This window comes from Lissotriton vulgaris, chromosome 8 (assembly GCF_964263255.1).
Source record: "Lissotriton vulgaris chromosome 8, aLisVul1.2, whole genome shotgun sequence".
In the NCBI taxonomy this organism is placed as follows: domain Eukaryota; kingdom Metazoa; phylum Chordata; class Amphibia; order Caudata; family Salamandridae; genus Lissotriton; species Lissotriton vulgaris.
The window spans coordinates 1,533,273,653-1,533,290,802 of NC_141696.1; the positions used below are offsets into that span (position 1 = coordinate 1,533,273,653).

Sequence of the window (17,150 nt, forward strand, 5' to 3'; positions counted from 1 at the left end):
GAGACCTGGAAATGTTGGTCACTCAGGTAAAATGTCATTGAGGATTAGGACATTTCTTGTATTACTCGGCTGACCAGTCTCCCCAAAAGCACGGCGTGTGACCCTAAATCGGAAGCGGCAATGAGGTAGAGTAGAATCAGTGCTGATGTCTCGTCATCATCCAGGAGCCACCTAAGATATTCTGTGACTCCTAGATGGCCAGCTTCAGTCCAGTGATCCGCTCTAAACCTCGATTGAGAGGGGTGAAGCAGACTATGGGTCTCCAAAAAAGAGAGATGTCTGTTAACATGCTTTTACATGATTTTGGCCATAATGGGAAGCATGGATATCGGTCAGTAGCTGGCCCAAGTCAAGGGATCCACATTGGGTTTCTTCAGAAGGGACAAGACCATGACATGTTTCCAAGTCTGAGGAATGTACCCTGCCTGTAAGGAGGAATTGAGAAGGCCCACCAGCAACCTCAAAATGTAAGTGTCCAGGGAATTAAGCTATACTGGTAAAGAGGATCTGTGCTGGAAATAGATTGTATGGATTGACCCAATGATCGGAATAGCAGTAGATTCAACATGTCCCATGTGTTAAGTTTCTGGATAACAGTGGTGTTGAGCGTGTGAGTGGTAATTATGTCTGGGATGGTGAGGGCCTCTGTGATCAAAGGCATCAAGTTAGAGCAAGGCTGAGACAAGACATGCTCGTCCACTTTTAGGGAAAGTTGAATGTCCTCCATTTTTTTAACAAAGAAAAGCATGACTTATTCAGACTGACAGTGGGACAGTTCAGTAGAGGGAGCAGCATTATTGGGGTCAGATTTCTTGCACTATCCTAAAATACGTAGGGCAGGAGGTAATTTGGTTAGACTAAAAGGTGGCTCAAGAGGCTCTGCAGAGCCCATGGTTATTTTTCAATGCACTTTTATTCATCAGGAGGCTCCCCAGAGCCCATGGCAATTTTTCAATGCACTTTTATTCAGCATATGAGAGCCTCTAGGCTCTCTCTAGACCCTTACACCTGGTATTCTCAGTGTGAAGTGCCTCTGTAAACCATCGGGAGGGAGGAGTCGTCCTAGCAGGACGGGTGAGTTTAGAAGGCAGGACAATGTCCAGTGAATCCTGCAGCCAGGCGTGGATCCTAGGCTGATCAAGCTGGGACACTTGAGCTATGTTAGGCATCGTATTCCTCAGTTGGTGGTTGAGAGCTAAGGTGGCCAGGCTCGACTAGGCCCTAGTCTTAAGCAGGGGTCCGTCCTTCTCTCTACACAGAGGGGATCAGGTCCAGGCAATGAAAGGTATAGCAGTGATTCGACCTCCACAGCTGCACCTTAGCAGTAGCAAGATTTTTTTAATTAGAAAAGATCAGGTCTAGGAGGTGGCCTGGGGTGGAGTTGATAAGTGTCAAGTTCGGGGCTCTGACTAAGACAGCAGAGATTGTCCTCTAGATGAATTGTCGATTCTCCTAAAAGAATAAAATCAGCTGATCTAAGAATAAGAGGAACCAGTAAATTGGACAGCAGTGTGCACCATTTCCTTGCATATATTGGGGGGCAGTATATTAAAGCGCCAGGTTTAGTAAATTTAGAGGCAAGTTCCAGCAAAAAGGAGATTACTTCACAAGCTGAAGCAGACAGTTCTTGAATATTGCATTTGTATGTGTTTAACATAATATAGAACCCCACCTCCTGATTTGTGATTTATCGCTCCTCAGGATGGAGCAGCCTTGGGAAAGGGCCACTGTGAATTCTGTCATAGAAATCTTGAGAGGCAGGTTTCTATAAGGAACATGGCATCTGGGGCGTGGTCCACCGCAAAGTCATTGAAATGTTGTTGATGACTGTAGAGACCGAACGCTGAGGCTAAAAGCATAACTTGCTTTTAGGCCCAGAGCTTGGTGATAGAGCCTCACTGCTCCTTGGCAAGTCTAAAGAGGGAGCAAACACTGTAATGAGATGCACCAGAGTAGCTTGAAGAATTGGAAAAAGGTGCATGTGTGTGCACCCTTAGATGGATCAAGTGAGGCTCAACAGGCTTCTGGGCAGATGGTGCGGAGTGTTTGGCTGAGAAAGTCACCAAAACCTGCCCATAAGGGGAACCGTTTGGTCAGAGATGGGCTTGCTTTAGCACACTCGCTACCCGTGTCCGCGCTGTGTCCATCCTGAAATAATATCATAATATCTCTATTATGAAAAAAGGACTTGTAATGCTTTCACAAGTATTATAAAGGCAAGTGTGTGTTCAAACATGAAAACGTATTCGAAGTTGCAAAGTGACATTTTATTTGTATTCTGATGTTTTTAGCATTGGTAACTAGAGTGAAAACACAGTTAAATATCCATTTCAACCCTCCTCAGTAAACAGAGAGCAGTGGACTGCACACCTGGGGGAACTACAAGATCTTAGAAGTCGCTCCAGTCCTCAAGGTAAGTCTCAACCGGGTCTGGACTGAGGCTAGTACAACTGAAGATCCTTCATTGATCCAATTATGGAAGACAGCACCTAGCTACAATAGGAGGGAGGGGTCAGACCAATGTAGCACAGGATATGGAGAGTCAGGCCCTCTTCTACACATTATATGGTTGTGCCCTCAACCGGGCACCCTCTGAAAGGTAGTCTGAGTGCGCGTGACACAACCTCTCGGGGTCTTCTCTATGCAGCCCTGTGCAAAAAGTATCATTAGTGGATATTTGGGATGAAGAAATGCACCCAAAACATTCACACATTTTTGGCTAGTTAGCCCTTATGATTGCGAGACAATATATATTGCGCCACGCTGGGGAGCAAGTACTGCTCGAGTTTTATCAACTTCAGAAAAGAAGCTAGGATGCTGCATGGTGGTGGCAAACCATATTTATGAAGGGAGGACATGCACCAAGAGAATTCGGCTACGGTGAAAATAGGATATGGGCCTGAGGAGAAGATGGAATATGGTGAAATAAACTCCTTGTTTTGGGAAGTATAAGTCTGCAGACTACAGCAAATGTAGAGGACAATTTTATTGATCTGCTCACTATATTGATTGCTAAATGTCAACTGTGCCTGTTTAATGTTACTTTTTCTATAAAACAGATTAAAGGATGTTTAACAAAAGAAAGTCAATTTCAAACACCTAGTTGGTTATTAAAGATGAAATCAGAAGCAGGACAACACAGCATTACTGCTCCACAACTTCAAAGCGATCATGAAAATTCACTCCAGGGTAAGATGTGAGAAAAGGAAATCCTGGAATAGGAAATTCTATAACTATTCAGGAGTAATACCATGTTCAGTGTACTCTAAATTAGGTTTAACTCATTATCCCTTTTACCAGAGCTTAACAAGCGTTACCCCGTACACTTCTGTTAAAAAGGAGAAAATAACAATACTGCCTATAGATGGTGATTTTATTTCTTTACAAAGGGATCATCAAATCTATCAAATTCTGAAACAATGATAAAAACGTGAACAACACATTTCATCAGGAAACACCAGATACTGTGAAAATATAATTCCCAACAATATTATATGCGATATCTGCAACAGAAAGACCCAAGGAGAATAGAATCAAGGGTGTAGCTGGAGTTATATTGGTGTGATGACCAAAAATTTACTTGTTGCCCCAATATTTTTTGGGGTCAGACCCAACAGATTTCCAAAGCCAGCCCTAAAAGAAAAGTGCAACCTTTTCAGAGAAAAGGAGATCTTGCAGGCGCCCCTCATTAATTCCCTTAAGAGTTCTGCTCAAGTAGACAGAAGTGTTAAGAATCAGATAAAACCCATGCGAGACGTTCGCATCTAAAGATTTTAAATGCAGCCCTGCCCCGTACCATGAAATCAGTACGTACACATATGTGAGAATGCATTATGCACTATGTATAACCAAATTAGGTGCATTACAATGATTGTGTACTATTATAAACAGCTAAGTAATAATTATTCAAATTGGCACAAAGGTTAGAAATACCCCAATCATACTTCATCACTCATCCCTAGTTCATAAACAGCATAGTTGTATTTGTTTGTTTGGATTACTATTCCAAGTTATGTAAAGCCTCTCCATAAACCTTATGGTGGAATCAAGAGTGATGTTGAAACTGTGTGATTAAGCATCCTTTCAGCAGTCGGTCCATGTTTAACACTGCCCCTATACCAGGGTCTTATATACCTTTCATACGCATGGTGTTCTGTAGAGCGAGGAGGGGCCTCATGTTCGGCTCCTGTTTTGCAGCACAGGATAGCAGACAATATTTCTTGTTTAGATTGTAGACAGTACAGGTAAGCTGGATATCACTTTTTCCCTTCTTTCTAGATGGAATGTGTAAGGATCTCTTCTCCTTGAAGCTTCAGTTCAGCTGCTGTGTTTATGAAAGCATTGGAGAGAGGAAAGTTTCCTTCACCAACTTCTTAATGTGAGCCTCAGTGAACATGACAGAAGAGCTCACATTTATCACTGCACAGTTCTCTCTGTGGTTTTAAGAAATGAGCCCAATAGGCTCTCTATTTCACACACTCAATGGACAAAGAGTGATCATGGGGGCATACGGCCAGACACCTCCAAGGAGAGGAAACTAAAAAGAGAATCTTTGATAACTCCACTTGTTCCTGATCTGATGTCACAGCCTACCTTTGAAGTATGGCCAAAAGAGCTGCATCATTCTTGATATTTCCAAGAACCGTTTCAGCTGCTAGTTCAATGATGTCCATCACATGCATACTGAGGTCTACTGCTGGGGGCGCCGCATGCCCATCCTTTATTTGATTGAAACCCTTCGGTAGTGCTGTATAGGCAATGACTTGTGTAGAAGTACAGAGGATCAGAAAATACTTCCCTATGATTGCCACTGTTGTGGATTTGGCACCGTCCCATTGGAAGGCACATATTCCTAATTCTAGGTTTATCCTGTGGGGTTGAATAAGGATACGCCCATCAGACTCTAACTGGGATTTAATGTAGTTTAGTGGGACACTGTTGTGTTTACAGTTTGTGGATTAATGGCAGAGGTTTGTGCTCCTGTGATTTCAGTGTCAAGCTGCTGTAATACAAATTGTCTCAGCTGTCGGTATATTGTTATCATCTCCCTTAACATATCTCCAGTCTTAGCTATTGGTAGTAGACCCCTGTCTGGGTGAGACATGTACATAGTTAACACAGGCCAGGTCTGTCCAGCAATGAAAAGAGCCCTTAATGCACATTTTCTGTTGCATGTAGTAACTCTCAAACAAGGCCATATGTTTAACGTATGTTAAAGGCACTTCAATTAATCTAAATGGATCATAGTATGCCAGAGAATCTATTATAGCTTATATTGTGAACAGCCTTGCTGCATCTGCAGCTTCTATATCAATTTATGAGCAATATATTTCAGAGCTTTATATTGATCCCCGCTGACCTCAAGAGTAATGTCACGCCCTTCTAATGGGAATCCCCTTGCTGTCAGCTGGGCAGTAAAGCTAGGGTGCACATACATGAATTACTTAATTTATTAATTAATGTATTTATTAATGGAGGGAATTTCTAATTCCTACAACTACTCAATAGAGTGTCCCAGAACTACACATGCAAGGCAAACACGCAGATCACTCTATGAACTGAGAGAAAAGGGGAATGTTTGAGAGCGTTCCTAAATAACGATTCTTGAGAAATGGCACAAATTGCTAGCGGGCCTGGTTCTATGCTAGGCTGGCAAGTACCGAGAATTAAATCCAGCCGGTCCTGGCCAAACGAAATCCGGGTACCTCTACAAGCAGCGCCACAGAGGAACAGAGTAAATTGTCTGGAATACCCACTGTGTATGCTTCTATCCTCTCTGTCTGCTCTATGTTGTTTAGAAAGACTGAGTATTTGTATTAAGGATTAAAGCAGATCCTTTGTAAGTGTCAAGCCCCCAACCAACCTTAGCAGGAGAAGTCATTAGAACTATACACTATGTGAGTATTTATTATACTAATACTGAGATGGATCAAAAGATCTCACAGGACGTCATGGACAGATTTGAGTGCGCCCCATATTTATGTGGTTCTGATCGGCCCGCGGGTGTCCGATGGGGCACCATGTCATGTTTATAAATCTAAATTTTGGCAGTCGTCTTTATGAAAGAAAATGGGAAACAGGGATATTTAATCGTCTAGTTTAAAGAGCAACAAAAAACATAGTAATAGAGCAAACATTTATTAGTTCTACAATTATGTCCACTGTATAAAGAAACAAGCAAGGCTGCTTTCAAGGCCCTATATTCCACACAACCCGTTCAACATCCTGAAGGCACAAACAGCATGCATATCAGCCTGCATTGTATGAAATATTAAAACTGCATAAAATGGAATGGGTTCTGGTGATAATTGAGGTTCCAGCAGGTGTTAGATCTTTTAAATAAATTTTTTATGAAGAGATATTTAAATCAGTAACCACACAGTGACATAATGAGTAGACACTTTAGAGAAGAAAACAGAATGACACTTAAAACTATAAAATATCAAAAGATACAAATCAAGATAAATGTGATAAAAAAGATACTGCAATTTCCATGGGTATTAACCTTAACCATTAATCATCCCCAGTTCTAAAAGAGCCTCTCTGTAAACAGATTGTCTAAGAAAGGATGCCCAAAAACAAGAATTTTGGGAGAATGAAGGAGTGGCTGAGTTTATTAGTGACTAACTTAATGTGCCTACATGATTTGTAAAATAGGAACCAATCTTGGCTTCAACATGCAGTGATACTTTTTAGTGCTATCCCTTTTAGTAATTCAAAGCAGATGATAGGGTTCCTGTAAGGTGAGCATTTGATGAGTGGGAACCTTGGCTGAAAGCCATCTTTGATACTAAAGAGGTCTTCGACCAGCTTCTAGACCTTCGACTAGAACTGGAGGCCTGGACTCGCACTTGATCAGTACAAGCAAAAGAGAATTATTTGCTTCTCATGAACCATGAACGTTCCTCACCTTAAAAGGGGATGACGAACGCATTACACACCTCCAATGGTCGATAGAATTTATAGAATGAAGCACCCAGTTTGTAGGAGCTGAGGCAAGCGTAGCAATCTTGATGTACTGGTGGAAACCATCCATGTTGTCGGACTCCCACCTGACCTTTCTTTTCCTGCCAACTTCCGTCTTTATCCGCTCTTGGGTTGCATTGGGCCTTGGGGATCCATGACCATTTATATTTGCTAGTCTTAAGCTTATTTAAGTGCCCAGTTTGTTTTACTGAGAATAGGTTTCTTATACCATGAACAGTAGGACCTACTGCGTCATAATATGAGAAAATATATTTATTTCCTGTGTCTGCCAGTTTGACTGTACCAGTGTTCTGTTAATAACCCTAATGGCATAATCAATCTAAATCTGGAGTACTCACAAATATTTTGCCAAGGGCCACAAAGTTTGGTTAGTGATGTGAACGAGGGCTGCATTGATGCCAGCAGGCAGGTGGGTCAGGTGCTAAGTTGGATGTATGAGAAGTAAACCATATTCATCTAGTGTCTAAACTGCACAATGTGAAACCAAAAACTTGGGATTAATCCTGGCTTCTCCAGTTAAACAAACCTTGAGATCCTAGGCAATTGTTTTATTTTACTTTCCCTCCTATTTCTTCCTTACCACATATGAGGACCTCAAAATACATGACTTTAGGATGTGTGTTTACAAAACCTTCTCCTGTGCTTGTTTAATATACTATAACAAACTATACTTGATGAATTTTGTTCAGATGTAATATCTTTACACTTTTGCAGCAAGATGTCTTCAAAAATGAGGTGTTTCTTAAGCTAAGTGGTGCAAGACACCAGAGTTATTTCCTTTCTTTAACTTTAATGAACCATTAACTACATGCTTATCTGTATATTTAACATCATTTTAATCTTAGTGCTGAGTTGGGTAAACAGAAGCCCAGTGCTGCTGTTGACCAGGGGGCCGCATGTAAAGGTCAGAGGGCTGCATGTGGCCCCCAGGAAGTACTTTGAGCATCGGTGCTCTAAATTGATCCGTTTGGTTCCCACAATAGATAAAATATTCCTACAATATAATATAAATATATAGAAACAGATGACTTACCGGCTGGAGTGCAGACATTTTTAGATTCCTCTTGGGTCTGTTCAGCCATCGGATAGGCCCCTCCCTCATCTTTGATGCTGCCAGAGATCATTTCTATTGTGAACTCTTGTCCTGTGGTAAGAGGAACATGAAAGAGTGGTGTCACAGGGAGTCATAAGAGCTGCAGAACAGGTCCTGAACCTCCATCCCCTCCTGCATGCTTTATCATTTTCTGCATCTATTTCATATGATGAATGGAAAATTCAAGCATTTTCAGGCAGTTGTAAGTGGAAAACAGACCTGTTTCCATCCAGCGTCATGATGAAAACATTGATCACTCAGATTATGCATTTATAATTTGTGACACGACTAGAATAATTTCTATCAGAAACATTCCCCTGAGATAGCACATGGTGAGAATGGATTATGGTTGGGATATTATCATGGCTATTGAATTCACATTACCTCATTAATTAGCATGTCAAGCTGTGTGAATAACTAAAATGAAGTGTATGTCCTCTGTACAACTCCTGCGGTACCTCATTAAATTACAATAGAGGTGTGTTCCACAAAAGAAAAGAACCAAAAGCCTGTGTTGTAAATTAGTTGATGTTCCTGAAAGCTTTTTATTCTTAGAATGCTTCACCTTCCTTGGGTGGAATGTTACAAATGCCTCAGTAACCCGCTTGACCAGATATCGTGGCTGATAAATAGCTGATCATGGGCCCAAGCCCAAGTAAGCACTTGATTGTAATGAACAGAACCCAAAGATTTGTCTTGTGGAAACTTTGAGATCAATTGCTGAGAATTGGATTTTTCCAGTAAATTTCTGGGTTTTGTGGCACACTTTATACCACACCCCCACACTGTGCACTGCCTTAGGCTGTGCACTGTGGTGGTTGGCTGCAGGGCCTAACCAGTGGTGGGGAATATATCTCCAACCTGCCCCTGGTAGTCAACCCCTACCTTTGGTTGTGTGCTACAGTTTTGTCCACAGGGTTTGCACCAAACCTGCAGAAGTCCGCCAATAATGCTGCATATGGTCTTCAACCTTTGTCACTGTTGGGTGGTGGGGGGAAATACCTCACCTCACATCTCTCAACCAATACCATATTTTTTATTTTATTTTATGGAGCAATGCATTGTTAAGAACTTATTTTATGTTCTGAATTTTTTTTTTTACTTTGATGTGGTTTAATATGTTTCAGATCCAGGTAATACACTGCTCCTGCCCAAACCAAGTATGGTACCTTAAAAGCTATCTGGCACAATGAATGAGTGGTGCATGTCCACTTTATTTCAATCTTAAAAATTTCTGGCTTAAAAATCAAGGAAGTCAATGAGAATACTCTGTTCTGTATTTTTTTTATCTATTGCACATGTCACCAGAAAGTGGTCTACCAGGAACGTGATGAGCTACTCTATTTAAGTGACTTTCTTATGCACTAAGGGTTTCCTGTCATCAGTGTTTACTTAGTGGAGATTCTGATGCTGTTCTTTGCAGGTTTCCTGATGTTTGGGCATCAATGTTTACCCAGCTGTGCCACTGGTGGTGTTCTTATGTGTGCAAAACTTGTAGCTTTTATTTTAATGCAATTTAGAAAATGCATATTAAATGTAAAGGAGGAATGCTGCAGTGTTCTACCCATTGGCAGTATGTGTAACTGACTTTAGTACTGTTGTTCTGTGTTTAGCATGGATCTATATATCTTATGGAGTCAAACTATTCCTCCCTCACGCTCATTGCTCCCACTCTTTTGCTCATGGCCGCTTTCTCAATATCCTTGCTGCCTCTGACACTCTCATGAATCTAGTCGGATTAAAGGACTATTAATGTCTCAAGACTTCGTTATATTTCAAATATTGAATATGAAACCATTGCCAGCACCGATTTGGAGCCCATTGGCATCTTTACTTGTATACATTTCGGAAGTCTTTGCATTCCTACATGGAGGATGTACAGCTAAAGTGTGTATATACTGCCAAGTGGTTCCATGCCAAATGATCTAGCAGTCCTGTCATTTAACCGCATGTGGTGCATTTTCCCGCTGTGCGCTGGAAAATTTAAAAAAACGCAGTTCATGACGAGCTCAGCTCGTCATCAGCGTACAAGAGGTGTACTTCATGACGAGCTGGGCTCGTCATGAGCGTGGAAGGGGTTAACCAACAAATTGTATTTTGAGACTTGTAGTTTTGCTTTTAGCATTGGAGGCATGGTTTAAAAAAACAGAAATTAAAAAGCCAGAGCCAATGAGGTAACACATGGCAGCTGTGAATATCAATATTGAGAAGTTCTGGTGAGCGGCAAGTCTTCTGTTGGACTTTCACCGTAGCACCTCTCACTAAAACATGGGATTCTTGGCATGGGACCTGCTACAGACAGGAGTTTGGAACAAGGATTCTTGGTGATCTGGCCATTGTGCCTATTACTGATAGACTAAAAGCACTGCCAACAGTTCATTGTGGTTTTTATTCACCCTAATATGAACACACAGAGCCTCACACACACACACACAGAGCCCCCCCACACACACACAGAGCCCCACACACACAGAGCTCCCCACACAGAGCCACACACACAGAGCCACAAACACACAGAGCCACACACACACAGAGCACACACACACAGAGCCCCACACACCCACACACAGAGCCCCATGCACACACACAGAGCCCCACACACACACAGAGAGCCCCACGCACACACAGAGAGCCCCCCCCACACACACACAGAGCCACACACACACAGAGCCACACACACACACACACACAGAGCCACACACACACAGAGCCACATACAGGGAACAGAGGCCAGAAAAAACGCTCACAACGAGGCAACAGAGGCCAGAAAAAACGCTCACAACGAGGGAACAGGGGGCAGGAAAGCAAGCACAACGAGGGGACAGGGGGCAGGAAAGCAAGCACAACGAGGGAACAGAGGCAAGAAAAGCGAGCACTCAACAAGGGGGCACGGGGTGGAGGGAGAGCTTACCTGCGGTATCCAAGATGCGGCAACAAGCAACAAGCTAGCTCCGCCATGACTCCACCACGTCGCCATCCACCTGTGGAAGTCCATGAACCCCCGGAGGCGAGGTGACGGGGAGCTATGATCCGTTGGCGAAACCGTTGCTGCCAAGGTGCACTAACCCATTTATCCCGGCCAACCATCGTACGCGGTCCGGCCACTGCCTTGCCCAGCCGATGTGAGACTGCTCCTGTGACAGGCAGGGACTACTGAGCCCACGCATTCCAATAGCTGCGAGCCCCCACTGGACACTTGCCTGAGCTCAGTGGTCCAAGTCTATTGCGACCCACGGAGAGACGCTGCACACAGCGGGTGGTGCTACGATCGTGAGGAGGCCACTGCGGGGACTTATGCGTGGAGGGCTGATCCTGCTGCAAGCCTGTGCCATATAGAGAGCCGTACAACCATCAGACATTAAGGCCGCCTAAACGGAGGAAGGAGCGATTGAGCCTCGCGGACGCGGCCTGTACAAGATAGCGGCATAAAGCGCTGAGCACCACTCTGACATCGCAGCGACTGTGGGTGTGCGGCTACGGATCCTTCGCCATTGACCTGTGGAAGCCCACGAACCCCCAGAGGCGAAGTGAGTGGAAGCTACGATCCGTTGGCGAGACCGTTGCTGTGTGGGTCACTAACCCACTTATCCGGCCAAACATCGTATGCCGCCCGGCCACTGCCTGGCCCAGCTGCAGTGAGCCTGCTCCAGTGTCAGGTCGGTGTTACTGAGTCCGTGCTTCCCAATAGCTGTGAGCCCCCACTGGACACTTGCCTGAGCTCAACGGTCCGAGTCTACTGCTACCCCGGGAGAGACGCGGGTGGTGCTGAGATTGCGAGGAGGCCGCTGCGGAAATCTATGCGTGAAGAGACGCTCCCGCTGCAAGCCTGTGCCATATAGAGAGCCGTGCAACCATTCGGAAATGCTCGTTAATAACTCTGATTAACAGCGCACTGCTCCGAGTTCATCGTGGTGCGAGACACGTGTGAGAGACAGAAGGAGAGGCCTCACTATGTGCAGACCCTCACTTGCCGGAGAGTCCGGCGGATCGTGACCTGGGCCTGGAGGCCATGTGGTGAGCAATCCTGGCCCGTGGACTCTGCGCTGACGGGTGGCCCGAGGGATCGCGCGCTGCACCGCGTGCCCCCTGCCGGGCTTGGCGGAGTTGCTGAGGCTGCCCGACCCAGGCACTACTGAGCTGCCCTGCCTGGCGAAAACCTGCGCTGGGATTGCGGCCAGACGGCTGACATCCCGGGAGCTCTGCGGAGATAGGCCTGACGACTGGAGACCCTCACTTACTTAATTGAGTACCCAATCCACCCCTTCCGAAGCAACAAACGAGCTCCGCCATGACACCACCACGTTTCTCCGAGGCGAAGCAAGAATGCCTCGGAGAAACGCAGCGTAATTTTTGGATTCGGGGGCGTGTTTTCTTTCTCTCCTCTTCCCATTGGCTGGAATGTAAAATTCCAGCCAATGGGAAGAGGTCAGAAAGAAAAGAGAAAGTAAAAAACACCCCCCCCCCCCCGAATCCCGGCTTAAACGGAGTGATGCCCCTCTCCTCCAATGGCTGGCCTCCGTTTAGGAAGCCAGCCAATGGAGAAGAGGGGCGGGTTCAAGCCCCCACTCTAGAAAACATAAAATCTCACCAGCGAGACTGCGCAAGCGCAGCCTTCGCTAGGCCGAGACCTAAAAAGCAGTCCCAGACATGGTGGTCTGCTGAGCCCAGCAGGCCACCATCCCTGGGAGAGCTTTCATTCCCAATGGGCTCACAAATTGCAAGAGGCTCATAAATATCAATGAGCCTCACAATTTGCGACCCTATTAGGAATCACAAACAGTGTGAAATACACTGTTGTACATTAGACATTGCGCCTCGCAAATTGTAACTCGCAAAAAAGTCGCAATTTGCAATGCGCAATTTTCTTGGTCGTACATCTGGTCCATAATCCTTTATTTCAGCCTTCCTCATTTTCACTTTCATTTTTGTATTTTCAACCTCCTTTACACCTTTATCGCTTATATTTCCATTTGCATCCTCATCTTTACTTACTTTTCCTAATAATACTAATATTGCACTAAAACAGTAGGGAGATGTAGCCAGAGCACTAAGATACAATGAAAAGTATATCCCAAAACATTTTCATGGTAAATCTTAAAGAAAGGTTAAGTCTTACTGAAAGAGTGAGATATGTAGACCTCCTTTCAAATAGATCAAACTCAGGCACTCTCAGAATTATAATTCAGTGGGATTTGATGCAACACACTAGCCATGCTTACTTTGAAAAAATATATAATGCAAATACCGGTACTGATATGGCCTTTTAATTTGCAGGTTGGACTATAGAAAAAAGAAAAGATACAAAAAGGCAAATATAAACCTTGCCCTTAGATGCAGTTAGTTACATGCATAATTTATTTATGAACTTAACAGCTTGCAGAGCTGACACACCAGGGAGGTGAGCCTTATCACACTGATGGAAGCCCGGGACCTATCATACAAGTTTCAGTAGAGCTGAAACCTGTATGTCTAGGGTCATAGGACCATTATATCCTAAATACCCTTCATTTATATTTTACATTTTTAACATCCCTAACAACTCTACTAATAAAGGGATACCTTGGAGTAAGTTGGAGGATTTTTAATGTTTAAGCCCCCTGGTCTTTACTATAAAGTGCTCCTTGAAACATGTTCGAGCCCACCCTGACCTTTAGGAGTCAGGGTGAACTAGATGATGAGGGGAAAACGCCGTGCAATAAAACATATGGCACGTAAGAAGACCCCAGGGTCAGACGGCCTGCCGGTGGAGTTTTACTCTACTTATGTTGATGTCCTGGCCCCCAAATTGCTGGCGGTTTATCGAGAAGCCCGGGAGGTTAACGGACTCTGCTTGTGAGGCTGTCATTATCCCGTTGTTGAAACCGGGTAAAGACCCCTTGGCTAGATCGGCCTACCGTCCATTGTCTATGTTGTCGGTCAACTATAAGATATTGAGTGGGATTCTGGAGGCTCGACTCCTCCCTTACATGACACAACTGGTCCATTCTGACCAGGCGGGTTTTATCCCAAAACGCAAAACTGCGACGAATGTGCGACGGCTGATGCGGATATTGGGGGAAGATCACAGGGAGGCTCCGACCTAGATCTTGAGAAGGCGTTTGACAGCCTGGATTGGCCGTACTTGTATAGGGTCCTACGCGAGTTTGGGGTTGGGGACGTCTTTGTGGGATGGACGGAACTCCTTTATCAATCGGCGTCGGCTAGGGTGAGGACAGGCATGACAATTTCCTCTGCATGCAAGGTGGGGCGGGGCACGCGGCAGGGTTGCCCACTCTACCCGTTGCTGTTTGCATTGGCCATTGAGCCGCTGGCTTCTCATGTGCGACTGGAGAGGTATTATCCGGGACTATTTCTTCGAGGGGACGAGCAGTTTATTTCCCTTTATGCAGATCTGTTGATTTTTCTCGCCAACACGGCCGCGGCTTAGAGGGAGCGCGAACATTGCTTAGGATGCTTGGACAGTATTCGGGGCTGAAGGTGAACTGGGAAAAGACCTGTTTATTTCCGGTGGCACAGGCTGTGCAGAATCCCCCGCATGTGGCGGGCATCCGCTTGGAACCCCGATGTTTACCTTATTTAGGCACCTTTATCACACTCCGGAGGATTTGTTGGAGGGTAATTTAGCCCGGGCAATACGCGGACTCAGGGGTAGGTTTGGGTTTTGGAATACATTGCCATTGTCGGTAGCGGGTCGGGTGGCACTCCTGAAGATGGTGGCGTTCCCGCGTTTATTGTATTATTTTCGGACATTGCCGGTCTGGGTGCAGGGCTCCGTTTTTCGGCAGTTCCGCTCTATGGCAGTGGGATTTATCTGGGGAGCGGAAAGACGGCAAGTTGCTATGGCTACAATGATACGTCCGAGAGCTGACGGTGGTATGGCCGTGCCGGATTTTGAATGGTATTATCTTGCAGCGCAGTTGCAGTGGCTCACCCAGGCTGTGGCTCGGGAATTCCGTGGCCCCGATGGCCCTGAGGGGCGATAGATCCCGCGGTACGTTTTATCATTTAAACTTCTCAGGCAGAAGATGCGGCTGGAACCGCTCACTGTGGAGGAGAAGACGCTATGGTTGTGCTGGAATCGGAGCCAGAGGAGGGCTAGTTTCAGTCATCCGTATGCCCCGGAGATACCGCTGGGAATGTGTACGGCCTTACCGCATGGCAGGGAGTGGGCGGATCTGGCGACCTGGGAAGATCTAGGGCTACAAGTGCTGGGAGACCTCTATGAAAATGAAACTCTGTTGCCATTTCAAACCCTTCAACAGAAATATGATCTACCGCGGGGGTATCACTTGCTGCATTCAGCGCTTGTTTCAGCTATACAGCGTTATTGGGGGATGGGTCTATCGGGACAACGTACATTCATGATGTGCCAATATGCGGTGATGGCGGCGGGAACCGTTAAGGCCATTTACAGGCGCATGTTAACTGAAGCTCAGGAGCCACTGCGTACGTTGCAAGGGAAGTGGGAGAGAGACCTGGGTAGAGAAATTCCGGAGACAATGTGGGACCAGCTAGTTAGGAGGGCCTGGAAATGTAAGAGGAATGCTAGATTCCAACTGGTACAGTTCTACATCCTACATAGGGCGTATTTGACACCGGCCAAGCTCAATCAATACTTTGGGGCGGTAGCCGCCCAGTTCCCGAGGTGTAGTTTGGAGGGAGCCAACTTTCAGCACATTTTGTGGGGATGTACAAGTCTAGGGGCGTATTGGAAGGGGGTACTGGATCTACTGTGCCATGTAACGGACCATTAGAACTAGATATAGGAGTTTGTTTGTTACACTGGTTCCCACTTACCATCAGAACAAAAGTGACAAGTAAGTTTATAGACCTGGGCCTCGTATTGGCTAAAAGAGAAATCACAATGCACTGGAAATCGACAAGGCGGCCAGGGTTAGGAAGATGGCGGGCGGAGATGCTAAAATGGGCGCAGAGTGAAAGTGCGCTTAGGCTGCAGCAGGCCTTGAGAACAAAGAATGAAAAGGCGCTGGAGGCGGCGAGGGCGTGGCAGGCCTTAGTGGGGCTATTGCAAACTACAGAGTCAGAATCAGGGGAGGGGTCAGAACTGGAGGAGGCGCAAGACCCACATGAAGCGTTGATTCAAGGTGAAGGAACCGGGACTTGCTTGATGGACTCAATGGTGATTTCTGAGTAGCTATGTTTTGACCTGTACTGTAACACTACTGTTTCACGATAATTAATGCATGGGATTCTAACGTCCATAATAGCTGAGGGATTATGCTACAGAGGCACACCGGTGGTGGGGGGGGGGGGGGGGGGGGGGGGGCGAAGGGATACGGGTGGGGCGATGTACCACAAATTGATTGAGGGGGGAGCATTGCAGGAGACCACCGGGGGCTCACCTTGTTTCTTTGTTTCCGCCACTGCCGAGAGTCAGTCGGAACCCGCATTTGCGCCGCCGCCGCCCCGGGACCACAACTCCCGGCAGCCCCAGCGACGCGGCGCACAACACACGCGGCTAGCAGCGCCAGGAGGCGTTTAAAACCAGCGCATAGCCCGGCAGAGCGGGGGAGCATTGCAGGAGACCACCGGGGGGCTCACCTTGTTTCTTTGTTGCCGCCACCGTGAGTGCTACGATGGACAATTATTTAGTTAAAGTGGTCAATAAAATCAACAAGGAGCGCAGATTATCGCTCGGTAAGGGGAGTCCACCTATCACATGTACCACTCTGTCGAGCCCGTTGATGGTCTCAGCAGTGGATGATAATTGTGACCTGGACAGCCCTGAAGTGCTAGTAGAAGTGGAAGTGCCTGCCGAATCTGTTTGTAATATGGATAGGTCAGATGTATCTATTGAGACCCCTGCCCAGTGCTCACCAGCTCCGAGAGCGCTGAGAGCCTGTAGGAAAGCCCAAATCAACCGGGAGGGAAACCGAACCCGCAACAAAAGAAGAGTAGAAGTACCTTCCAGTTGTACCGCAGGGAATGCTCAGCCAATGGACAAGAAAAGGTCTAGTAACAATGAATACCGACCAATTCGATCTTTTGGTCAGTATCATTGATTCCAAGGTAGAAAAGATCATTAAACCCTTAGTGGATAAACTGGACC

General features: G+C 45.8%; 1 protein-coding gene across 2 annotated transcripts in view; it reads right to left on the bottom strand.

The window, feature by feature from the left end:
• LOC147700297 (uncharacterized) overlaps positions 1-17,150 on the bottom strand; it is a 227,834-nt gene that overhangs the window by 154,697 nt on the left and 55,987 nt on the right. For both annotated transcript variants that reach the window (XM_086935661.1, XM_086935660.1), the window contains exon 4: positions 8,021-8,131. In XM_086935661.1, coding sequence (XP_086791787.1) covers positions 8,021-8,131 — 111 coding nt within the window. The remainder of the gene's footprint in view (positions 1-8,020; positions 8,132-17,150) is intronic.